Source organism: Acipenser ruthenus, chromosome 17 (genome assembly GCF_902713425.1).
Source record: "Acipenser ruthenus chromosome 17, fAciRut3.2 maternal haplotype, whole genome shotgun sequence".
NCBI lineage: Eukaryota > Metazoa > Chordata > Actinopteri > Acipenseriformes > Acipenseridae > Acipenser > Acipenser ruthenus.
This window is the reverse complement of record NC_081205.1, coordinates 22,149,283-22,176,381: the sequence shown is the minus strand read 5'-3', so window position 1 is coordinate 22,176,381 and position 27,099 is coordinate 22,149,283. Positions and strand designations below refer to the sequence as shown.

General features: G+C 37.2%; 1 protein-coding gene and 2 long non-coding RNA genes across 3 annotated transcripts in view; 2 read left to right on the top strand and 1 right to left on the bottom strand.

Annotated features, from left to right (window-relative positions):
• LOC131697963 (C-C motif chemokine 4-like) overlaps positions 1 to 14,342 on the bottom strand; it is a 36,705-nt gene extending 22,363 nt beyond the window's left edge. Inside the window, exon 1 of the mRNA XM_058990128.1 lies at positions 14,311 to 14,342. Coding sequence (XP_058846111.1) covers positions 14,311 to 14,338 — 28 coding nt within the window. The 5' untranslated portion in view covers positions 14,339 to 14,342. The remainder of the gene's footprint in view (positions 1 to 14,310) is intronic.
• On the top strand, positions 4,597 to 6,396 carry LOC117422939 (uncharacterized). Its single transcript, XR_004547712.2, has 3 exons — positions 4,597 to 4,715; positions 5,017 to 5,134; positions 5,517 to 6,396. It is a non-coding gene; the product is annotated as an uncharacterized LOC117422939 (long non-coding RNA).
• Positions 12,785 to 17,302, top strand: LOC117422892 (uncharacterized). Its single transcript, XR_004547707.3, has 3 exons — positions 12,785 to 12,988; positions 15,154 to 15,274; positions 16,392 to 17,302. It is a non-coding gene; the product is annotated as an uncharacterized LOC117422892 (long non-coding RNA).
• Positions 17,303 to 27,099: the final 9,797 nt, after the last annotated feature.

The following is a 27,099-nucleotide window of genomic DNA, read 5'->3' as shown; positions in this document are numbered from 1 at the left end:
CGTCTATAAGTGGAGGAATTTTCAAAATTGGTCAGTCTGACCAGGTCTTTGTCTATCATAGTGAAAGGACCCTGGGTCAAGCCTTATTGAAGCAGCGACTGTCCCACTGGATTGTGGACACTCGACTGCATATACCAATGCCGGTCTACCTCCTCCTGGGAGGGTGGCTGCGCACTCTACCAGAGGAGTGGCTACGTCATGGGCCCTCTTTGGAGGACCTTCATTGACTGATATTTGTACCAGGTTCTACCAACTTAATGTGGTAGATCCCTCTATGCCTTCATTAGGCACAAGGGTCCTTGAGCACCACAAACATTAGTTTGGCGGTAGTGAGACGTCCCTTGTCTGCTGTCTCCACTCACGCTCCCTCGCGATGGTTTTAATATACTTTCAATTACAATTTGGGTTCATTTCTTGGCTCAAGGCCACCCATGACATTTGGCATTATGACTGAGGCTTTTGATACCTTTATTGAGAGAGGTTGCTCGTTTACAATGGTAGAAGTGCTACTGCTTTCATTATGTTCAGTGTTTGAGAAACTGCTCCGTAATTACTGCATTCAGTTGAACACCATCTGACTGCAAATGCAACATAAACCTGCCTTTAAAGGTAAGCAGGAGCAGTATGGGTTATTGTACAGTTGAGTGAAGAAAATATATCAATAACTTTTACTGAAAAACCACACATTGGCAGAAATCCTGCATTTATTGATTTATTTTAAATTAAACAATGTATGTTAGTTATATGTTAGTGCGTTCATATAATTGCCTATTTTGTTCTTACAATCAGCCCCTTTTCTTGTATAATGGCACATACTGTTAACCCAGGCACAGGCTGACGCCAGTGTTACATTTGAAATAACCCCAAGCACCTAACAGCAGCATTTGTATAAATTAGCTGACCCCTGTCTCGCTCTTATACAAGTTGACCACAGTATATTTGCATGCTAGTTTTGTAGTTTTATCATGCTTTTCCCATGGAGATCCTATGCATTTACCATAGTTTACCCTAGTTTGCCATGTTTATTAATATGCTTCACCATACCTTGCTATTGTTTAGACCGTTACCTATGTTTTACCATGCTTTCACTATGCTTTACTACACTTTGCTGTGGTTTTATGATGGTAAATTTGTATAAGGGAGGGGAGCACTGCATTGTCAGGCTTATTTGGGAGAAAAATAAAAAATGTGTATGAAACTATCCCACAGTCCTCAAGGTGTCCCGGTCCCCAATTTGGAAACCCCTACTTTAGCACATTTCTGTCTGAAAAAATATGTAAATGATATGTAAACATGATGTGGCATTGAATTTAGCAGTTCAGACTGAACTTTAACAAATGTAATTGTTTAACCTGGGTGTGCAATCAATCAATTAAAGAGCTGGTTGGAAGGTCCTGGTTATGAATGGACTGAAAAAGAGCCACAAGTAAGTACCACTGAACCAAAGCACTTCATAGTGTGTGAGTGTTAAAGATGTTAAGTGTCCAGACAGTGTGTTATTACTGCATAGCTACATTAACTGATATTTTAAGCAGACAGGTAGGGGGCTTTGTGTTGCATCTGAATTGGAGGGAACATTCCACCAGCTGTAAATGATCACTTCAAAAGCCACTACAGCTAGCCCTGTGCCCCTTTACATCTCCTCAGTGCAAGTGTTGTGGTTTGTATGAGTGCATTTCAAAAAAAGGTAATTTACAAAAAGGTATTTATTTGAAACCGCAGAAAACGCACCGGCCTGGATTCAGTTGGTAGAAATGTGTTCTGAATGGTTAAGGAGAGTCGGCTGCCATTTACAGCTGGATCTTGTCAACTCTTCCAAAACAAACAATAAATTAAAGCATTACCTTTTGAGTCTTGGACAAATTATGAATACAAATAAATATAAAATTGCCATTATTTTGCATGTGTATTACTTGAGGCAGTAAGTGCTAACTGGGGTAGGTGAAACCGGATGATAATGAAACAAGCCTTTGATATGCTGAGCATGACTTTGATATAATCTAAGAGGAAGAACCTCGGTAGATTTTGGACAAGATATCAACAACTGTTGCTGTAAGAAAGACAATTTATAAAACGTTTTAACAGTATTCATGTGAAAATCCAACTTGTGTGTGCAAGTGTTATACACAACATGGAAAGAAGTTTAAACACATTGAAAGCATTTCACAAACTAGACGTTTCATTTTTGTATGTATTAAATTAAGTTTCATTTTTGAATATATTAAATTAAACCTGCTTGTTTGTTTCTAGCCTACTCACTGAATGAGTTCAGCTCTGCAAGGACAGGTATTTTTGTTATTCTGAGAATATCTTTAGGGGTCTGCAAAATGTTTGACTGGACTTTCCCTTTTCTAAGAAAAATCCCATTGAAAGAACAGACACCAAACAACGTTTTGCCAGTAAATGATATTCCTCTGGCCTACTCAATGAAATTAGAACATATGCTTATTGTTTTCAAATTTGTGAACAGATCCTCAAATCTTCATGGCCTTCCTTAGTTATTAACACAAGTGAGGTTGCTAACACACAGAAGCCCAAAAGGACAGAGCACTTTCTTATTTACAGACGTTCTTACTAGTGGAATTTTTTTTTTTTGAGAGAGAGAGCTGTGGTTCAGTTGTGGGCTATATACACTGCTGTAGCATGATGATCAATGAAATACATCTTGTGTATAAGAGAGTCACCTCTCCTGTTGAGCCATGGAAAGCATTTACATGTTTATAACCACACGGTATTCAATTATTAATAAGGGCAGCAGTGTGGAGTAGTGGTTAGGGCTCTGGACTCTTGACCGGAGGGTCATGGGTTCAATCCCCAGTGGGGACACTGCTGCTGTACCCTTGAGCAAGGTACTTTACCTAGATTGCTCCAGTAAAAACCCAACTGTATAAATGGGTAATTCTATGTAAAAAAAATAATGTGATATCTTGTAACAATTGTAAGTCGCCCTGGATAAGGGCGTCAGCTAAGAAAGAAAGAAATTATTAATACACGAGAAAACACTTAAGCAGTGCTAAAATATGTTTTTTTAAACAACTCTGTCCAATTTAAGCCCATTGTATTATACTGTACTGTTAAAATGAGGACCTGAAGTACTAGTAATCTAATTGAAGTACTAGCGTGATCAAATTGAAGTACTAGCGTGATTTGAGAGCCAAAGAAAGGCTCCTCCACTACATGAAAAATCCTGGTATGTGCGCCTAGCTTTTCTTTGCATCGCCAGCTCCCTCTGCCCCCAGTGTTTTATCTCACGAGACAGCGACAATGCTTGGACGTTGTTGAGTCTTACCTCTGAAGTTGGCTCCAACTGGGATGGAAACAAAAAAGAATACACATTCACTTTATGAGACTACAGTAATCTACCGTCAAACAAGAATATAACAATAAAGTTAAACCTGCATTTTCCTGCCTCAAAAAAACATAAAATAATAAAACTTATATATTTAAAGATGTGTACATCAGAGTTTACTATTATAATGTTCATGATTAGCACTCTAGAACAAGTAATGGTTAAAAAAAGAACTATGGAAGAAACTTTAAAGTGTTGCAGGGTAGTCTATGCTGACTCACGGACTGTGCCTTGTGTGGAAAGCAATTCCAGCTCAACAATGTTCTTGTAGTAAACTTTAGGATTAGACTTTGTTTTGTATGACAGGTTCCTCCACAGCGACAGGGCCAGGAACCCTAATAGATTCTTATTTGAGCCTTGACTGCTTGTAGCTTTACTGTCTCTTCTCTTTCCCCCTTATGAAAACTACTGTCAAACTGAAGAAGAAACTTATAATATGTATATACTTTGAAGAAAGAACTCCTTATTAACATGTTTGAAAATACAAAGTATAATTGGCTTCTGTCATTTAAAATCAGCTTTGGAAGCCCTTGTCTTCTCAATTTCTGCTCTTCCTCAACACACTGGTCCCCTTCCCTGGATCCTGTTCACAGACTCTCTTGCTCTGAATCTACACTGAACTGCATCTTCACATAGACGCTATAAATCAAAAGATTGAATTCTACTTTATAAAGCCTCTTCTCTGTATATACCCTACAGTGACAATCACCTGGTCTTTGTGTCTTATAGATTTCCAATACCGATAAATAGAAAAACTACTACATTAGGTCTATCACATAGGGTTTTCCAACAACAAATAACAACGTTGATGATATTTCCAGAATGTTCTAATTCTGATAATTATACAAGTGGAATCCCTTTATTATTTATATTTATTGCAATTTCAGATTTTTTTTCCCCACTCAGAAGACCGTTGTACACTCAATATGCTGTAGTGGAGAAAAAAATATAAGATTCAACCACCAGGACATACAATTACTGCTTAATTAATGTGGGCATAATGTGTCTCAAGGAAGCGTTACTTTGCAGAGTGTTAAACAGAATTCTTTATTTTCATCAAGACACTGTCCTTGAAATGGGATAGGAATATATTTTCTACAGCAGCCGTGCTAAATATCCCACTGACTTTAATGCCCCCATCACTGCGCTGGGGGGAGGGGGGCTTGTGGGAGGAAGCATTACTTACACTTTCCACTGATGCATTTAACATGTTCCACTATCATGTGGGGGAAGACAAACGTTTAAAAGCAGAGTGTCGAGCAGGTCGAGTTCAGAATGATATACAGACTTTCATTGAAAATGAAGCAATTTGTTATTGTATATCTCTGTCTCTGCACATTGGCGTTGTACACCATTGTAAACGCAGGTATGTTATTTTACTGGTATATTACTTTACTTTGTATGTTTAGCATTTTACTTTGTATGTTTAGTATGACTTTACATGACTGTTTTTATATACATTCTCAGTAATACTGAAAGTATTTGGGGTTATGGATTCTATTTAAAAAAAAGTGTAAACCTAAACTGAATATCCAATTTTAAAATGCTTATATATACCAAGAAAAAACATTAGAAAACTTCAACCAAGCTTTCTGCCAGCGTTTATCAGTGTTAACTTATAGAACCTTTCTGTTTCAACTAACAGTTTCTTTATTTGATTTCTACAGATGGCGGCCCAGTTCCAAACTGTTGTCTGAAGGTGTCTAATACAGTTCTGCCCATTAGTAAAATCAAAAGTCATTATTCACAAAAAAAGGACGGACGGTGCCCAGTTGATGCTGTTGTGTAAGTGAAACTGCTGTTTTGTTTTACTGTGTTTTCAGTGAACATTTTGTGTGAAGATACACACTAACATGTGATTAATGACTACTATTAAAAATACACTATATGGTACTGTTTTATTTGCTATTATTTAATTAGATGTTTGTACATGATCTATTATATATTGTATATAATTTTTTGAAAGCAGCAACAACCATTCTGTATGCTGTATTTGAGTAATATACTGTGGTTTCTTGCCAACTAAACACTTTGGAATGTCCTGTTTTTTAGTTGTTTAAATGATACAGTACAGCTAACTATCCAATAACGCATATCTACATGATTAAGATACGTGTTTATATATCTCCAGTAAACTAATGTTTTTTTTTCTTTTTTCTTCCATTAGATTCAGCACAGTTAAAGAGAAAACAGTCTGTTCAGACCCCAAAAAACCCTGGGTAAAGAGAGTAATCAAACAACTCCAGAAGCAGAAAATGACAACACAAGGACAGCCAAGTCCCACTGGGAATACTTTAGTGACACTAGGATGACAGGTTTCCGTCACTCCAGGCATCTCACCAAATGAATTTTACACTTTAGTTCTGATTCCTTCATAATTCTATATGTACTATGCATCATTAAATGCAATGTCAAATCCTAGTAGGTTTATGTTATTACTAGATTTCCTAACAAATGCATTGGTCAATAAGTACACACTCAGTAAATAATGATTTTGAATGTTTCTCCAATTCTAAATCCAATCTAATGTTGGTCTGAGTTAGAGAGGTTTGTGAAAAGTATTGCGCAGTTACATCTTTTGAGAACAGTGACAAGTGCAAAAAGCTTGTACATACCAAGACATCTTGAAGCTGGGATAAATCAAACCAAAATGTGCTACATATACAGTACACTGAATGGGCTTCAGTACTTATGAGCAAGACTTTTCTATACTAAATGTATTGTTCAGTTTTTTTGGACGAATGGTAAAATGTGTATTGTCACATATTGAACTTTAATTAATTATTTAAATAAATAGTAAATAATAAATCTATATTTTTGTGGTTAGTTTGAAGGAATATAGTGTATCTCACTATAATTAGTAATGGTAATGTTTTTTTTTCCATTACTTCAGGTTCTATGACACAAATTGTAAAATACTTAAGTATTTGTTGTTCTCAATAAGCTCTATATTGACAATAATGTATTTAGTTGTTTGTTGTTAGTTGGTCACTATGTTACATTTGAATGCTGCCTACTGTATGTGTTTTGTGAATGTATGTAATTATAAGCCACTTAAAGGTATTTGTAATGAAAAAGTTATTTAAATAAAGTATTTGAATAATTTATCAATGTTGTTTTTTTTGGGGGGGGGGGGCACAACTGTTTTTAATTCTTTAGAACGTGAACATGTAACGTAATAAATGACTTTGTAAATACAACTACATGTAAAAGCCATTACAAAAAGTATAAGCAAATTCCAGAAACATTTATTTTTGGAACTATTGTACGTACACAACCATTTATTTAACATGTTATTGTCATTAACTGTAAAGTGGGATTCCCCTTTTTTCCTCATTAACATTCACATACAATACAAGTCCAAAACAGAACAGAGCTCAGGACAATGTTTACTGTATTGTATAGCATAACGTATAAAACTTCAATCTAGCACTGGTAGCTGACAGCGTTGGGAAGGCGAGAGACAAGGTTTGCTACAAAGAGAACATCAGATAATCAGGGTTTTATTACAATTCGAAACGGGGAGACAGTGCGTTTCCTGTGTAATTGACATTGTTTATATTCACAGTAATTCAACAGTAACATGAATCAATTTATCACAGCATTGGGAATCTGTGTAAAGCAAAACAGAAGTAAAAACTCAGCAGTGTACACAACTATTAATGTAATGGTAATAACAGGAGTAGTACCCAGTTATCTGAGAGTGTTAGTTTTCCTGGCAGGATTGCAGCTAAACATGCGACCTAACTTCCATTGCAGATGGACTTGATTAACTGCATTTGGCCCCCGTCTGCTGTCTTTTGTTGGGTTAAGGCACTGTGCCATCTATTGCATTCTTATTACTTTTTGTTTAGCTGCCCATGTCTAACCCATAGATTGTATTCAGTCCCCTGTTTATATTGTTTGCATGGTCTTTCTCTTGCTTAAAACTAGCGAAGACTCACCTTGGCTATTACATGGGTAAAACCATCTTCTTACTCATGCACTTTTTGCTATAGAAAAAAATATCTGAAAAAGGACCTGAAATATGTTATACTCGCTCAGAGAGGCTACAAACAGAAGAGTGTAGTCCGATTATGCCAGGTCAGTGCCATAAGCACAGAACAATATTGGATAATAAAATAAAAACACATACAATAGATAAATGAAATCAATGATAATGTTTTTATTTATTTGACAGCACAGTTAAAATGAGCAACAACACATTGTTCAAATCCAGGTCTTCATCATTAAGATTTCTTAAAATAGTCATTTTAAATCACCAAAGTGCAAACCGCTGTATTGCACTGTAGTAAGTGCATCAAGGAAGGGTACGGTTCATTAACCAGGCGTAAAATAGAGGACAATACAAACACATTGTAAAAAATAACAGAAAACATATAACACGTTGTCTGTGCTACAGACAGGCTAAAAACTTTTAATTCACTCATGCTTATTGTTCAAACCAACATACTGTAGTTATGCTGAATAACTATCGTCAGGAAAGTCCATGTACAACCAGGCTAGTTACATTTCCCTCTGTTACCCTCCATTCCAAACACTAAATTTGTGTTCTCACTCCTGCACAAACAAAACCACAACAAAAGATGTACCGTACAGACTGACTGACTGACTGATAGACACAAACCCCCCAGGATGGCCATCCTGTTTGCAAGAGATGCAAGATATTTATATTCAGGTGCGTAAAACTATCAATAATTCAACTAGATGGTAACTTTACAAGTAAAGTTGTGGGGCTTGCTTTATTGGGAAAGTGGTCAAAGTAGCTGATTTGTGTCAAAAGTCACATTGTTTACTAAATTGTCTCATGCTTAGAATGTGCTATAATTTGAAATTTCTCAAAGTTCTATGACAGTTAATTCAACAGTGGGAAGTAGCCTACTGAAAGAAGTTGATGCAGTTACTAAAACAGCTGTACCTCTTGATTGGTAGACACCATTCCTGTTTTGATTTCATATTTCAATAGCTGAGAAGTATAGGAAGATTTCATTTGCTCTAAGTATTTGTCTAACTTGTTGGGAAAGTGGTCAAAACAGCAGTTATTTCTGAAAAGTTCACAGAAAACGTAGTTGGTGCGGTTACTAAAACAGGTGTACCTCTTGATTGGTAAAAGTTATTTCTGTTTTGATTTCAGATTTGAATAACAGAAAAGTAGAGGAAGATTCCATATGCTCTAACTTTTTGTCTTACTTGTTGGGAAAGTGGTCAAAGTAGCTGATTTGTGTCAAAAGTTACATCGTTTACAGTAAATAGAATGTTGGAAGTCTGGGAGTTTTTAAAAAATGGGGAGCCTTAGAATGAAGATGGACAAAAAAGGACAAAAAGCTTAATAGTTTAAAAAGTATAAAATATATCAAAAAGTTGTATACAAGCACACTATTCCAGACCGGTCTACACGTTTTAAAGTTTGAACAGCGTTTCTAGCTTAAACAGTGTAAGAGGAGTAGCGTACCAAAGAAGAAGAAGAAGAAGAAGAAGTAGTATGTCGAAGATTTAAAGTGGGGACTCTTGCTTCGCAAGCCCCACTAATTAGTCAGTATCCAACAAGGCATAAAGGGCCTCAGAAAGGGCGCTAAACTTTATGGTGCGATAATTGCAATTACTGTGCACATTAATGATTTCTGTATTTACTTTTGCAATTGTATTAATTATCATGTGAAATCGTGGGCATATTATGGTGCACACTCATTTTATTGTGCCATTCTATAGTAGTCAAAATGAATATGTGATTTGCATGGTAATGCATGATAATGTATTTAAATGAGCATCCAGCTCAGAATAATGAGATGAGCTGCCTTCACATGGTATTTACTAAAGGACGTTAATTTTAATGTGTGCATTAAAGTGATTGTTTATTAGTGCGTATGGGAACCAGGCTTTAACCACTGATAGGCACGCTATTTTTCTGGCCAGAAAACTAGTGATGTGCAGTTTGATTCTTTTTTTTTACTGTTTTGATTAGTTTGATTCATCAGTTTCGTAAATCAATTCAACATATTTGTTTGTTTGAGTCACTGATTCACTAACGCAAAATAAATACTGCATACTGAATTACGAATATGAAAATTCGTTTGAACGGAAAAATCTGACAGCAAGGGCCATTTAAATATACTCACATATACTACTCAAAACACATTACCCCCACTGCATGATTCCTAGTCATCAATAAGTATGCAGGCACAGTTTCAATGAATTAATCAACATATCACTACAGAAACAGGCAGATATAACTACAAGCAGCTTTCCTAGAACACTGACAAAAAAAACTCAAATGTAATACAATGGGGAAAAGAGTATTTTATTTCAATGGAAATCTCATACAGTACGATGTCAGAGTATATAAAATGCTAAGTCTCAATATTTAACTTATATTCCAAAATATAACGTTTGTAACAGCACTGAAAAAATAGGATACTGACAAGCTGTGAAAATGCAAAACAGTGAACAGTACCACTATGAAATGTACCTTTTTATGACTTCTGTCAGGACACTTGGCACTTATTTTCTCGCACACTTGAATGCTCATTACGTAATTCTGCAACTTTTCCACATATTGATGCAGAATCCAGTGTAAGAAAATTGGTACTTATGCATTTCTTTCTTTATATTTTCCCGGCTAACCAGTCCACTCTTTTGTCCAGTCATATATGGTGCACACTCTGTTGAAATCCAAGATATTTTCTTCCAAGGTATTTCTGCACTTTCCATGGCTTCTTGAAGTTAAAAAAGTCCTTTCCTGTGGTTGAGTTGTTCATGGCAACACCTTTCAGAAAAACCTTTAGTTGAGACTCCATAGCTTTCATTTCCAGGAAACTGAAAATACGTTGCTTTGTGCAGTGTGTCAGTGAAGTTATATGTTATAATCGTCCATATCTGCAACGGTTGCACTGCAAATCAGACATATTGGCTTGCCATCAAAATAATTAATTGGACAAATAATCATCTGGCGATTTTGGAATGTTCTGTGATCCGCCTCCACCTTTCGCTTCCATGCAATCTCCAACTAGTTTTTGGCTACCGATTTAAAATTTGACTCAAAGTAAAATAAATAGTTTAAACAAGCTTTGTTATCCTAATCAAAACTGTGCATGAAGAAACAGATCATGTGTGCTATTTGATTGGCTATTTTACTACCTCTGTGAGCAGTGATTGGCTTAATGGGAATGTCACTCATACAAAGCAGACTGCACGTTAGAATACGTGCGTTATATTAAAGAGGTGGGTTGTTTTAATGATTTTCCAAAACGATACAGTACATCAATGCAATTTTAGAAACTAATGGGAGGCCAAATGCATTAAAAGGAGAAAGAAAAAGGCTTTTTTAATGTTTATATCAGACAAGGAATGCACTGCAGTTTCAGTTTACGTTGCTTCTACCTGTCCCCTTCTGAGTGCTGTGTCTGTTGATAGCTCATTTTCGGTCAATGTAAGTCACCTCCACCTTTACAATCAGCTACTGACCAAAAGATACGCCAGGACTGCTGGGGCTTTTGATATCACGGTGGTCATGGGTAAGTCTCTGACATTATCATGCACATTAAATTATCACTCACAATACATGTAGCATGCACGGTATGGTCTGTAAATTAGCCAAATACTGTGCACATACAGTAAATTAGCACGTTCTCTGTTAGTAAAAAATAATATACAAGTGACTAAGTATGTGAAAGATAACAGGTGTCTTTTTAACCCTGTTACACAATTCTCAACGTATTACTATATTTTTCACTATGGACCCAGTTTTAACCATACAGTATATCCCTACTGGTTGTGTCACCTTACGCTAGATATCTTGGTAACAGTCACCTATAGCTTTCTTTCACTGTTTATTCTTAATGACATTTCATCCATTAAAAGTTAACGTCCTTTTACTTTGGTATTTAGAATGAAATGACACATTCAATCTTCGGAGGATGCGAGTCACAGTCTCACAGCACTGGGGTTAGCCGCCTTAACCAAAATGGGGAGCAATGGTGGGTTTTAAGCCCATTGCAAGAATACAGTTTAAAGCGGGATTTCCCCTAATGTTCTTTCTGCTTATAGGCCTTGTGGGTAATACGTAAGAAAGGCGGCTTCTACATCTGCGAAAGCTGATAGGCTGGTGGCATGAGGAGGCAGTACCAGAAATCATTTATGCTTGTGCTGATGCATTACGATTTGTATCCAAAATGCAAAACACGTGTAACAAAATACAATCAGAGGCATCGCAGTAAATGCATGCAGATTGAAAGAGCTGGTTCTTGAAGTGCATTAAACCTAGAGAAGGGTGGGAGTGCAGTAAATATATCAAGAGGGAGGCGGATGCAGATACCAGTTTACAGTCACCGTTTCTGTTCCATTTTCCGCTTGTGAGTGTAGCTTCCTTCAGAAAACCACAGCAAAGGGTTAAAAACGAGACAGCACCATCTCTCTGGTTATTGCTAATGCCATGATTCAGTAAAAAGCCAATGAGAAGAAATAGTGAAAGTATGCACTGTTCAATACAGATGCCTGTGGTGATTTATATACTGATACATTCTCAGGGTACTCTTTCAATGGGCAATCTTGTTTGTATCTGTTTGCTTTTTGATTCCCAGCAGACTAGATCTGATTGTCAAAGAATGAAAACTGAAGAAGAGTAAGATGATGAAGAATCGTGCATTTAGTCGAAATGGTGGATCACTATTTGAACAGTATGCATACAATACTTATTGTTCAATTAAGCACAAAACACTTCACTAAATCAGATTTCTAGTGAGAAAAAAAAACTCCACTCTTCTAAAAACCAAGGTTTACTGTTAAATGCATTCATATGGGACATCACTATGGTAACATGGAATCATCTCGGGTATTGTGGTCTAAGCTGGTGGTTCTTAAAGAATAGGTATGGTCACTTGGGGCACCATACTGAGCACTAAGGTAAATCCTTTGTAATAATGGACCATACAACATATGGAGAATGGAGAACAGGGCTTAAGGGTTTAGGTTATCTGCCCCCTATTTTACTGCATTTAATCCTGTACTTCAGAGTACTGTAATCTGCCAAGTGTTTAATCTGTAGTATTTTGTATTTAATTATATCCTGATGTAACTATCACTGACACTGTTATCTGCTGTATTATTGAATTGTATTTTGTCACACTTGTACTTGCTTGAACCAAAGTCATTGTATTCATCATTGTATTTATCTTGCTCTTAATTGTATTATTTCTTGCACTGTGATTCTTGAAATGTATTTGTTTACAACTGTCAAGTCACCCTGGATAAGGGCGTCTGCTAAGAAATAAATAATAATAATAATAATAATAATAATAATAATATTTCACAGTTGTATGCCATTCTTATTTTATTTTTTTTAGGGGGGGGGTCTCTACCCCCAGGCGCTGTCAGTGGTGTTTCATTCAGAAAGCATTCCTCATACCTGCTCAATCTTTCCAACACCAGTATCTTGGGTTTCCATGAGTGTGCTACAGTACTCCTCCAACGTCTGAGCGAGCGAGTGAGGGGAGGGCAGGAAACAACACTGACCACAGGTTAACACAAGTAAAAAGATCAGCTCCGAGCCTGAGTACAACAGAACAGAAGCCCCTCTGAAGGAAATGAAGAAATCTATACTTGTCTTCCTTTGTCTTGCTGCATTGGCTGCATGCACCTTTGCAAGTAAGTTTTTTTTTGTTTTATCGTCACACACTATCAGTAGTGAAGACATGTGGTGTTTAATTTTAGAATTGGTTTCTGAGTAAAGAGTCCCAAGGTTAATATTGATTGAAATGTAGACTAACTGTTTTTTAGGAATATTTATTTGTATTTATTTTAGTTTATTTTTAACACCAGCTCATTTTACAAAGCACACTCAAGTGGTTTGTTTTGATTTTGTAACATGGTAAACTCTTTGAAAATATGATGCTTAGTAATTTAGTAATTGATAACCAATGCCATTTATACTCAATGCAGACCTGTATTTTATTTAACTGTAAGACATGTAAGGGATAACCATATTTTTTGCTCTTGCACGTTGACTGCAGCTTTAATCAGATCTAGGAAGCTCTTGTTAATCATATCTATACCTTTCAGTTTGTTGAAAAAATCCAAAACCTGTAACATCTGTAGTATATACTTTTGAGTTATTGGGCTGTCCATCACATGACTAAAGAAAATGTCCCTGTTGTAAGTCATTTGGGAAGCACAGTATATCCTGACAGATTTTAATTCAGGGCTTCTAGGAGGTGCTTGGTTGGCAGGTGCTTCCCTGTTCAAGACCTTATCAGTGTTATGTCAGGTGTTTCTCAACGCATGTCCAGCAACTTCACCTACAAGTGCTTCCCTATAGAATGGCCATTATTGAGTACAGTATATGTTCTACAATTTGGATAGAAGCACAGTAGTAGCAGAAGCCTATTTGTCTCACAAGCAGAGGGGTGAGGTGGGGTTGTGTCCTACTATTATCATCAGTAAGCTTTAATAGAGATTTAACCTGTTGGAAGACTTTGGCTGACTTTGCTCAGAATGACTCACATATGTTCCTAATGGAGAAAAATTCATTTTTTAAAATACATTTTTTTTTTAAGTAACACTATTATTATTTGTTTATTTAGCATACACCTTTATGCAAGGCGACTTACAGAGACTAGGGTGTGTGAGCTATGCATCAGCTGCAGAGTCATTTACAATTACATCTCACCCGAAAGATGGAGCACAAGGAGGTTAAGTGACTTGCTCAGGGTCACACAATGCATCAGTGGCTGAGGTGGGATTTGAACCGGGGACCTCCTGGTTGCAAGCCCTTTTCTTTAACCACTGGACCACACAGCCTCCATTGTTTGCCCTTTAAACAGACCCAGACACAGAACTGCACAATACACAAACAAAACAAAAACCTACCTCAAACGTAGAGCCTACCTTCACTTTAACAGGTCCCTGACTAACACACAGGATAGCTAAGCTGTTTGCCTGTCAACACACACTTTAACAAAACAGTTTACCTTTTCTAAACAGCCAACCACTTCTCATACCAGCTCCCTAGTGATCTCTCTCTAATGGAGCTGGAAGCTCTCTTTTATAGTTTGTGGCTGTTCCCAATCAACACCAATTACCTCGTTTGGGAACAGCCACATTCTCACATGTTTTTGGCAGGGAGAGGAATTAACCCCGTCCCTGCCAACCATCACTAAAACACACAACACCCAGACTTTATTTACAAGCATAGCCCTTTCTGTGTTACAACATGTACTTACATAGTTACAATGTTATTATGCATAGTTACAATGTACTTAATGTGTAAATATCAATAGCATGATATACAAGAACATAATTAGAAACGGGATAGGGTTAGGGTTATATTGTGCATTCTAATACAGTATATCATAGTTTTGTTTGTAAGATTCAGTACATACAGGACATTATATGACAAGTGAAATATTTTTGCTATTCACTTTGATTGGGATTTTTGTTTTTCTCATGACACATTAAAATACAAAAAGTCCCTTTACAGCATAGCAACATGTTGCCATGCTAAATGACTAATTCTGACACAGCAAAAGATAGTTAGCTAAACATTATCCAGGACATTAAAACAAGTAAAGACCAAAGCATTTGCCATATATGAGCTATAGCTAGAAGACATCCTAGTGTAGTTGGAGGCGTCTTTTACAGAATATTTGGTAATCTACAATACATTTATGCATTTTCAATATTGCAATGCATTTAGCGTACATACAAAAGAAAGAAAAAAAAAGTATTTTTCAAATGTCACATCAATGTATTGGGGTAACACATTTATTTTAATATCTCTGAATAACTATTTTTTGTTTGTTGTTTCTTACCAGCAGTGGGTTCAATTGCTAAATGCAATTGCCTAAGATTGACAGATACAGTCCTACAACCCAGACGAATTCAAGGGTTTCAGCAGCAAAAAAAAGATGGCAGGTGCCCAGTTGATGCTGTTGTGTAAGTAATACTCTATACTTGAACTATAAACTGTGTACAAGTACAAATCCAAATATGATTAGTGCCTGATATACTGTACAAGTGTAACTGGGGCGATACCACCCACGATCTATGATCATCCAGGTCCTGGCACTAATGTAGCATGGCAGAGACTGGGCATTAACTGGCAACCATTATTATTGCTATATTTCATCAAAATCAGCAATATCTCTTTAAATAAAACACTGACATTTTACACATTTACTAACTATAAGTGAATGAATTTCCTATAGTTGCTATTAGCATGCATTTCAATATGACTATCATGGGTAAGTTCTGACCAGTAGGCAGTACAATACAGAAATCATTGTATGTTATTCTATTTCCATCTATACAATATAAAATAGAATTTGTGTAGATGTAGAAGCAGACAGTGATGACCAATTATGATTGCCTGGATTCTTGGTACACGGTCACAGGAAACTGACTGATCATATGGGACGTGATTCATGACTGGAGGCTGCACTGTTGATTTAAATCACTGGGAGCTCTGAATTTTCTAGATATCTCACTTTCTCTGTGACTAACCACCACCCAGAAGCCCATGTGAACAATAAATATATCAAGGGATAAGAACATTTTTAAACCAAATAGTTTTTAAAAAATATGGATTTGTGAGTGACTTCAAACAGTTTAAATAGTGTTATTTGTAATAACAGGAAAATAAAATATCTCTACAATATTATTAAATACGGTCTGGAGTGGGTAACATTAATGAATAAACATTTTAGGAGGTAGATTAATAATTGTGTACCTTAATGTATTTATACACGGTTTACTAACTGTTTTACAATTGATATAAGCTGCAGTATAATCAGTTGTACAGGTACATCTTGATATATTACTCACAGTTTGTACAGGGTGACTGCAAATCAAACCTTGGTGCTCCTTGAAAATTAAACTGTGAAATGATCTCCTTATAATGAGGACACTCAACACACTGCCTATACATTTAGAAATACATAAGTCCAGTGACAAACATATTTGCAAAGTTTCAAGGAAGTAGGGGGAAGAGCCCTTGTTCGTGCCCCCCCCGAATAACACACAAGTTTACAATAATTCCTTATTTTTGTTTTAGATTCACAACAATCAAAGGGAAAAAAGTCTGTTCTGATCCAGCAAAAATCTGGGTAAAGAAAGCAATCAAGAAACTGGGAAAAGCAGGAGGAGAAAGAAAGAAGGGAAAGGCCAAAAAACAAAATAGAAAGAAGAACATCTGCATGAGACAGAAATAAAAAAAACTGACCTGGACGAGAACCAACCAGCTGACCTAGTGTATCCTTAAGAGAGGGACTGTTTTCAAACTAGACCCTTCACCTTTGCATCATACCACACACGTGTTTGATCAGTGCATTAGAATTTGCTTTGTGCTCTTACAGCTCAATGTTTCTATTTACCATGTTATTAGCAATAGTAATGTTGGTGTTAATATATTAATAACATTTGTCATGGAAGTGGTAGCCCTAGGATTTTCTTACTGAACCCAAGAACTGACAATCCTAAAGATTGTAATGTTCCTGTGGCCGCAGGCTACAGAGCCTATGGTACAGTAAATACACGTTAAACTTCTTACTAGGTCCAGTAGACAAACATGTCTTTTTCAATATCAGTTTTGTCTATTATAAATATGTTTGAGAATGTAATTTAAATAGGTTTACTAAAGGAGGTGGTCAACTAGTAGCTTCCAAAGAATGTATCCAAATCATGCCAAACCAAATTCTTTACTTAATTACAGACAAGGTTTTCTGTAATATTGAAGACATGAGAAAAAGAATACAGTTTTAGTATTGGAGCAACAGAAATGTCCGTCTTAAAAAAAAGAGATGGTTACATGAAATATAATTAAATTACACTTTTAACTATATGTCCTTTTAAATGTCTAATGTGCTTACTTAAATATGTCAACACACACACACACACACACACATATATATTGTAATAGTTTGTTTATGAAAAATATGTTTTGAATTGAAAACTGTACTGGGATAAACTGGCTGTGTCTTTGATTATAATAAATATATAAAGATTTTATAAAGATTGCTGCAGCTGCTCGTCTGTTTTGCCTTGCACTTCGAATTAATGCACGGATATCACGATTCCGCCCACTGTTGCCCTTTGCTAATGATGTCTTTTCCTCGGAGTTCCATGCCGACATCACCTTAGACACCGTTGCTCGTGAAACATCAGCAAGTTGAGCTGTCTTGGTCACTGAAGCTCCTGCCAAACGCGCCCCAACAATCACCCCTCTTTCAAAGTCACTGAGGTCTCCTCTTGCAGCCATTCTAGCCATAATTATAGGCAACCAGGCCTGTCCAGCATTTTTATACATGACCCTAAGCATGCTGGGATGTTATTTGCTTAATGCATGAGCCACATCTGTGTGGAAGCCCTTGCTTTCAATATACTTTCTGTCCCTCATTTACCCAGGTGTTTCTATTTTTTTGTCCACTACCTGTATAATATATATATATATATATATATATTCCCCCTCGAGTGCATGGGGAAATATTTGGGTAGGGTGTGTGAATGATGGGTTACAAACAGCAAGCCAACTTATTGTTTACTGGGGACTGAATACATTTTACATTTAGTAAAAAAGAAAAACACATACCAGGTGGTTGGGGCTCATTTGCATTTCAAGTTTGCTGTACTACATTTCTTGTATCATTTCTTAGAAAGCGCTTTTCTATATAGGAGAAAGGTTTCATGCGGTAAAATGCAGAGACAGTATGATTCAAGTAACCTCAGAAACCAGTCGTACCATTTTATGTCTGAAAAAATTCAAATAGCCCCTATAGCTGAATCTTAATTAGTTACACCATTTATCTTTGACAAATCTTTAAAACAGACCATAACAAGTTACAATACTGTACTGTCTAATATTGGTTGTGGGTGTGTCTTGTACAAACTAGTTAATATTTACAACTGTAATTATTTTGCAATATCTACATTTAATATAAAGCACCATAAATACAGTGAATCTGGTCCATTTTTTATGTTTTGCAAAGAATGTATATGCAGTCGATGCAGGTTGATTATATTTAGATTAGGATCATTAACTTTCAGTGACAAACTTCCTTACATCAGTATGCAATACAAAGTTTCTAAAACAATAGAATACTAACTTCTACTTTCACATTTCCGGTTTTGACACTGTGCTTTCAGACTTCCTATCTCAGCTCATGAACAAAGGGCACATCGGGAAGCAAGGTTAAACCACAGATTTTATCTATCAAATACCATGAAATGTGCACAGAATACGATGTATCTGTACGGTATGTACGCACTGCATTCTATTCATAGACTAACCACACTATAAAAGTGTCAAAAGATAAGCATTCGCCTTATGTACTGAATTACAAACAAAAAACTGTGTTCTATATCGGGATTAAGAGTGATACAGAAACCTGAGTGACACAAGACAGATAAGAACATGTATTGAGGTGTATCCACGAGCCATGGTGAATTGTAGATATGAAGACCATGAAATCAACTAGAAGATTACATCTGAAATTAAACTACAATGGTTCTGTACTAAAGCGCAATGGTAGCACAGCAGCAGCTAATGCTTAAGTTTTAGCCATTGCTCACTGGTAGAATAGCACCACACAGAATCCTTTTCTAATGGTATCACAATTGCATAAACCAGTAAACGCAAGTGGAATAAAACAATTGAAACAGTATGGAAAACTGGCAAGAAACAAATTACAAATAATTGAGTTTCTTTTAATAAACCCTTAAGATAAAAAAAAAACCTTGTGGCTAATAGTGATACTAGTTTGTTATTTGTGTTGGAAATAAACTTTAGTTTTGTTGGGTTTTGAAAGTGTTTTGTTTTTAGATCTCTGTAACCTGCATTAAGCACTTGTGGACTGCTGTAGAGATGACTTACAGCTATGAAAGTGTGTAATAAACCTAAGCGTCTGACCGGTGTTACAAAGAAAACCACAGTCTATCTTTCAAATGGATCCCAATACCCCTTTACACTGCCCGCAAATTATCTGTACAGATGTGCAGCTGTAGAAATAGCTAAAAAACATAACAAACTGTACCCACTCAGGTTTACAGTAGAATCTCTCATCTACGACCACCAAAGGGACTGAGTATAATGTTTTTTAATACAAAATATTGCACATAAACTACTGGACTTTCTTCCCTCTCGGCTCCACAGAATGGACATATTGAGTAATAATAATAATAGAAAAGAAGTTGGTATGTTTGTGCATGCAATTTAGGAATGCCCGGTTTTTATTCCATTCTAGTCCAAAGTGATCCATAAAATAGGAGGCTAGCTGGACAGGGTATGGCTCATGGGGGATAGATCAGAGATTCTAGATATGAAAGATTTTGAATTCAGGTTAACTATAGCTGACATTGTTTCTGCTGCTGTAATAGTTCTTAGAGCTGGGAGACATCTCCCCTTCCCTGGAATCTATGACAGAGACAGAGTTCTCAGTTAATTAATTGCATCAATTATTGGCTTAATTAGTCAAGACTAACAGGTGTTCCAGCTCTTTAGCAATTGATGATGTAAAGACACTTATAAAACCTGCAGGATAGGGGCTCTCCAGGACCAGGGTTGGAGACCCCTGCTTAATGGGTATAATAAATAGTTTAAAAAATCTGAGAACCTTTCATATTATTTTTTAAAGGACTAAGGTTTACGACTATCATGGTATGCCCAGACTGTGGCTCCCCTACTATAATACCTGTTGTCTTGTTACATATGTGAAAGATTTTGACGGTGGCAGTATATTCCAAATTTGGTCTTGATAAATAATCTAGTCCCAAGCTTGTATTTTCCTGTCTGTATGGTTTGAGTTTGTTCTTTTATATAAAAACTGTAGATTCTGTAAGATGTTATTGAAAAAACAATACACACTTATTAATGGAAAAAAAATACAAAGCCGGCCCTGATAGAGAAACAAACATCTTCTGATTTCCTCCAAATTGGAAGGGCCCACAGTGTTGCCTTAATGGTAAACTTATCAGAAGTTGTCCATCTCTATTAAATTGTTCATTATGGGACAGTGACAGGCTGGCTTCTGGGGTGACGTCAGACCAGAAATAAGTAGAACAAAGACAAAGGTATTACAGGGCAAAACTGCACTGCTGCGCTGATATTTTTTAATCAAAATATAACAAAAATAATAAATACACCTCTCAAACACCAAATAAAAGTCACAAGGGCCAAAGTAAAGGTCTCCACAAAATATAAATAAAAAATAAACACAACAAGTGACTGGCTGGCTGGCTGGGTTGCTGGCTGGCTAGGTGGCTGGCTGGCTGGCTGGGTGGCTCGGTGGCTGGCTGGGTGGCTGGCTAAGTGGCTGGCTGGCTGGCTGGCTGGCTGGCTGGGTGGGTGGGTGGCTGGCTGGCTGGCTGGGTGGGTGGGTGGCTGGCTGGCTAGGTGGCTGGCTGGCTGGCTGGGTGGCTGGCTAAGTGGCTGGCTGGCTGGCTGGCTGGCTGGCTGGGTGGGTGGGTGGCTGGCTGGCTGGCTGGCTGGGTGGGTGGGTGGCTAGGTGGCTGGCTGGCTGGCTGGGTGGGTGGGTGGCTAGGTGGCTGGCTGGCTGGGTGGGTGGGTAGGTGGCTGGCTGGCTGGCCAACATACTCCACCCAGACAAAGGATTTCTCCTGGCTTTTATAGTCTGTGGCTGGAGCCCAATCAATCAATAATTAACAATTACCTAATTAAGGCTACAGCCACATTCTCACATGTATTTCTGACAGGGAGGAATTTAACCTCCCTGCTGATTCAAAACAAACAATAGAAAAATACTACTAATAAAAGTAACAAATACATATCTATTTATCTATCTATCTATCTATCTATATATCTATCTATCTATCTATCTATCTATTCTCAGGTAGTGGACAAAAATGGAAACACCTGGGTAAATGCGGGACACCGAGTATATTGAAAGCAAGGGCTTCCACACAGGTGTGGCTCATGCGTTAATTAAGCAAATAACATCTCAGCATGCTTAGGGTCACGTATGAAAATGCTGGACAGGCCTGCTTGCCTATAATTATGGCTAGCATGGCTGCAAGAGGAGACCTCATGCAGCCATGCTAGCTTGAAAGAGGGGTGATTGTTGGGGCGCGTCTGGCAGGAGCTTCAGTGACCAAGACAGCTCAACTTGCTGATGTTTCACGAGCAACGGTGTCTAAGGTGATGTCGGCATGGAACTCCGAGGGAAAGACATCATCAGCAAATGGCAACAGTGGGCGGAAATGCATACTCCAGGATCGTGATATCTGTGCATTAATTCAAAATGTAAGGCAAAACAGGCGAGCAACTGCAGATCAATTGACTGCAAATTTCAACCTGGGGCGTGAGCAGCAAGTTTCATCAAAAACAGTCCGCCGAAAATTAACTATTAAGTGACTTTACATTGGTGTTTCCATTTTTTTGCCCACTACCTATATATATATATATATATATATATATATATATATATATATTACACATATAAAGGGGCAGGCACCCCGTCACAGGGACATGTAGATTTTTCCAATTAATTGTCAACCTAGTTTTGAGTAAAGTACATTTTCCAATGATGAAGACTAATAACACATTAATATAGTTTAGCCACCATGTAAAGAGTGTGTAGGTAAAAAAAATAAACTGTCACTGTTTCAAAGACCTATAGAAAAAGTTGATGTTTTGTGGTTGCTTACTCATTATGGTTTTGCACTGTAAAGCCACCTACACAACACAATTCATATAGAGTTCAATAAAATATGCCATTACTCCTACTCCTGATTCCCACTATGAGAATTGGGACTGCAGTTTTACATGCTTTTACCACCAGTTTCAATGCATTAGGAACATTTATGTTATTATTTGCATTGATTTGAGAAAATGTTAACAGACCTGTGCAAAAAAAAAAGCATCTTTGTGGCATAATATAAGAAAAAAGTAACAAAAAAAAGATTAGTGGTTGTAAAATGGAAGAAACACATATCACACGCATTTCCTGAGACACATAGTACATCAACATTTTCCTGATTAGATTTGTTTTAAGGACACCCTGGCCGACCTAACCCCCCCTCCCCCCAGGGCGGGCGCCGCCGCCGCCGCCGCCCCCCCCGGAAGCTCCCATTCTCGGTCGGCAAAGGAATAGCCTGGACTCGAACTCGCGACATCTAGACCATAGGGCACATCCTGCACTCCATGTGGAACGCCTTTACTGGATGCGCCACTCGGGAGCCCACAGGTGCCTTAAGCTTAATAGAGTAAATGTATAACGTTTCACCTGCAAATGACAGTAATAGTAATTCAATTTTAAACCTAGTGCACTAAAATTGGTATGAGTAAGTTAGTGAAGTATTTGTCCCTTGGCTTCAGTGTAGACTGGTAAATGGCCCACTGGGCATTAAAGTTTGGGTATCCCTGCTCTAGTGCAAAACCGAAAAGTTTCTTTCATCGATAAAGAAACATAGAAACCCCTTTAATACTTTTATCTGGTTCAGCAATGTCATCTAGTCGTCGTTTTATAAAACCGTTGCTCTCACATGTCAGTCAGGGGAACATGTGAATGGCGGGGGGGGGGAGGCATATTCCACATATCTGTGTTTGTATCTTTAGGTAGTTAAAGACAAGGGCTAGACTCACACAAACTTAGGTACAGTGTGCAAGTGTCTGAATAATTATTGGCACTTGCTTACACTTTTCAAACCTTGGTGCCTCATACACATTAAAAGTCATACGGAGTTGCTTTACACCAAATAATGGTCAGTGAGTGCCGTTTCCAGGCTTGCTCATCAGTTGCAATTGACTGTGGGCTGTGAAAAGTTTCCACAGTGGGTGCTTTGTATTGAAAAGCACCAAGATGGGGGGTGGGTGGTGGGGTGTACAAATTTAACTTAACTGACCTTTCAATTTGTCTGAAGGAAATGAATGGGGGAATCTTTGCTGCATTGTTAATAAGGGGGTGAATTTCATTCTGATTTTTTAAAGAACCACCTGCATATGTGCAAAATGGAAAATATGTGTAGATAGCTGGGGGGCTTCATTAAGTGACAAGCTGAATACAATCACCTTTTCACAACTCTGGAGGTCTGGATTCAAATCCAACTCATCTCAAGTAGTGTAGTGGGCTCATTGTGGCTGCAAGCAACCTTCATTTTCTGTAAACTATATTTCATTTTTCATTAATTAAAATTAGTTACTTCACAGGTAACTGCATAGATAAAAAAAAAAGTATTACCCAACTGTAACATATACAACCATGGATACTGAAACTTATCACAACTATCTGAAAATGTGTGTGCTAATAAAAATTATATTGATTTGCCTCTGCTTAGAACAGGGGTTCTCACACAGGGTTCCCCCCCCCACCCCCCCACCCCCGTGACATCAGTTCTCATTACAGTCACCCCCTTGATCAGAGAACTAGGTGAGCGGGCTTTCCGAATCACCCAGGCATATGACTGCAGGTCATCCTTTTCACCAGAAGAGGGCACACACAACCTAGTATTTGTAATGAGAGTTCTTCAGAACTCATCTTTGTTGTAGTGAAACTTTGGCAGAAAGAATGTACACCATGTACTACTGAAAACACAACAAGGTTGCCAGTTTAGCAAGCCTACATTTTTGTTATAGACCGACCCATATATGATGAATATTAGAGTCTAGCTGAGATAAGGTGTGTGTAGTACCCATAACATAAGCAGGTCATTGTTGCTATAGTTTCCATGTGTTGGTACTAAAAGTGATTAAAGAGACAGGTTGAAGACAGAAAATCGAGTCAAGTGTCGAGTGTTACCTATACTAATCCAATTTTTTAAAGTTTTAAATACCAGTATACCAAAAAAAAAAAGTGTTTCATTTCCCAGCTAGCTGACTCAACAAGGACACTTTGGTTTATGTTGAATGGCTTTTTCAAGTGTGTAAAATATATTATTATTATTATTATTATTATTATTATTATTATTATTATTATTATTATTATTATTATTATTATTATTATTTATTTCTTAGCAGACGCCCTTATCCAGGGCGACTTACAGTCGTAAACAAATACATTTCAAGAATCACAGTACAACACAGTACACAGTATATATTAGAAGCTGACATTTTCTATTAATTCAAATGAACAGCACTTAGAGGTAAAAAGGTATACTGTATACTTGAAATATAATTCACCCACAGACAAAGAAAAAGCAGCTTCATTCATGTGTTAATTTTTTTTTCCTGTCCCCTTACCTTTCTTTGTTCGCAGTCATTCTGAGTGACTCTTATTGGTGCGTCTTATCTATTTTGAAAACTGTGTTTTCTTTATACTTCTGTGTTAAAGTGCTTTGACCTGAGTTGGGGAGCTTCTAGTTGCTTGCTGCAGACATACAGTATGTAATAGAGGCGAGGTCAGCTAAAGTGGCTACATAGAAGAGCCATCTAGTGCACTGCTCTAAAGATACATTGGATGATCTGGCAATACACCACTGTGCATAAGATGGTGCTGGCTCTTACTTCCAGAATGACACTTTGGCTTAGTTACAAATGTCTATGGCAGATAATGAGAAGTGAAGTTCAGATCCTGAACTATTTGGGGAATAACAATAAGAAACTAGGAATGATAGCAAACATCCCAAATAAGTAAGGGGCATAAAAATAAAAAAAACACAATGAAAATGTAATTTGACGGTACTTGCTCCTTAAAATGGCTTTATTTCAAAGGGTCCTCCATATTCCTCATTGCCATTTTCAACTGGCTCAAGCTCATTCATGTTTAGTTGTTGTTGTTCTCAATTTTGTCCCCTGTACACAACCAGAGAGACGCCTTCACCCCTTCAGAATGAGCAATTTGTTAAAAGGGAGCAACAGTAAGCTTATTAGTAGCACAGGATTATAGCTATTTATTTTCTCTCAGCAAAATTCACTAATCCCGAGTCAGACACAAATAACATTCTTAATTAAGCTTGTTATTTCACGAAACAGTGCAGGAAATTTGAATTAATAACATGCTTCATAATCGCATTCGATATTGATTTTTTTCTCCTTAAAATGTTATTAAAATGCAGAAAGTGTTGGATAAACACTGTAAAGAGCTACACAAAGCAACAACATTAATCAATGTATTCAAAATATAGAGGGTTCAAAGCTGTACATGTACTAATTAAAAGCTTTCTATTTGAAAGGATAATCATATTAAGGAATATACAGTATTGTTTTCTTTTCGTTCATTTTTAGTTGCATGAAATTAATTTCTCCACAGGGCTAAGATTCTGAGATATGACTGTAGATTCGCTCTTTGTGAAGCAGTAATTAGTCCTATGTTTGCAATTCCCAAAGGTAGCTGTATCTGCAGTTTTGTGTTTCCTCACCCCTTGAAACTTGCTTGCCACTTTGCCATTGAAGTCATCTACAATCAAGGCAATAACCTATAACGTTTAAATGCAAGAGGCACACAAGATTAGTGTCACAGATTTTAGGAGGGTTAGCAGTCTGTTTTGATCTATTGTCCAGCTGTGATTGAGAACCTGTGATTGTTTGAAGTTTACCTGCTGAAGTGTGGAGGCACACTTGGATATATATACCATGAGAATGCCGGCGCTACAAAAGTGTTCGGAAAAACTTCTCAAGCACAGGGTGCTTCGGACAAACCACAGCGAAGGGGAGGAAAAGACAGCAACTCCCGTTAAGATCAAGTCCATATCCACACAGAGTTCTCAACATTACTTCCCTTGATTTAAATTCAACACTTCTCACAATATATCCGAGCATCTTGTTGGCCTTTTTTTATAGCTTCCCCACATTGTCTAGATGAAGACATTTCCGAGTCAACATAAACTCCTAGGTCTTTTTCATAGATTCCTTCTTCAATTTCAGTATCTCCCAGAAGATATTTATAATGCAAATTTTTATTGCCTGCGTGCAGTACTTTTCTCTATGGAGGCTGTGTGGTCCAGTGGTTAAAGAAAGGGGCTTGTAACCAGGAGGTCCCAGGACTCATTGTGTGACCCTGAGCAAGTCACTTAACCTCCTTGTGCTCCGTCTTTCGGGTGAGACGTAATTGTAAGTGACTCTGCAGCTGATGCATAGTTCACACACCCTAGTCTCTGTAAGTTGCAAATAATATTAAATGTCATTTGCCATGTGTCTGCCCAGTTCTGAATGACCTTTGCTGCTGCAACAGTGTTTGCCACTCCTCCTATTTTTGTGTCGTCTGCAAATTTAACAAGTTTGCTTACTATACCAGAATCTAAATCATTAATGTAGATTAGGAATAGCAGAGGACCTAATACTGATCCCTGTGGTACACCACTGGTTACCTCGCTCCATTTTGAGGTTTCTCCTCTAATCAGTACTTTCTGTTTTCTACATGTTAACCACTCCCTAAAACCTGGTAGCACTTTAGATTATAGGGCTTACATAACCAGGTAAAAACATGTTAATAACTGAGTAAATACCACTGTTGTCTGCTTTAAGATGGTAAGTACTGGTGGAATAAGTGCATAATGTGTATGAATAACCAGTGCCATAAAAAGGACAGTCATTACATCAATTAACAACTCTTGTTCACAAGGCCATGTTATTTCACAGAATATGTTACAATGTACATATTGTACATGGTTACCCATGTATTGTCCTGCAATGCTACCTAAAACGAATGTACAAGTTAATACATTCCATATGCACTGTAATCCTGTTTACAATGATTTCCAACATTGTGTAATTCCTTTGCTTGCATGTACTGTAATACAAAATGCTTTCACTTTCCTCTGATTTTGCCATTATTTATGCTGTAAACTAGTAAAGTCATGCAATATATAAATATAAG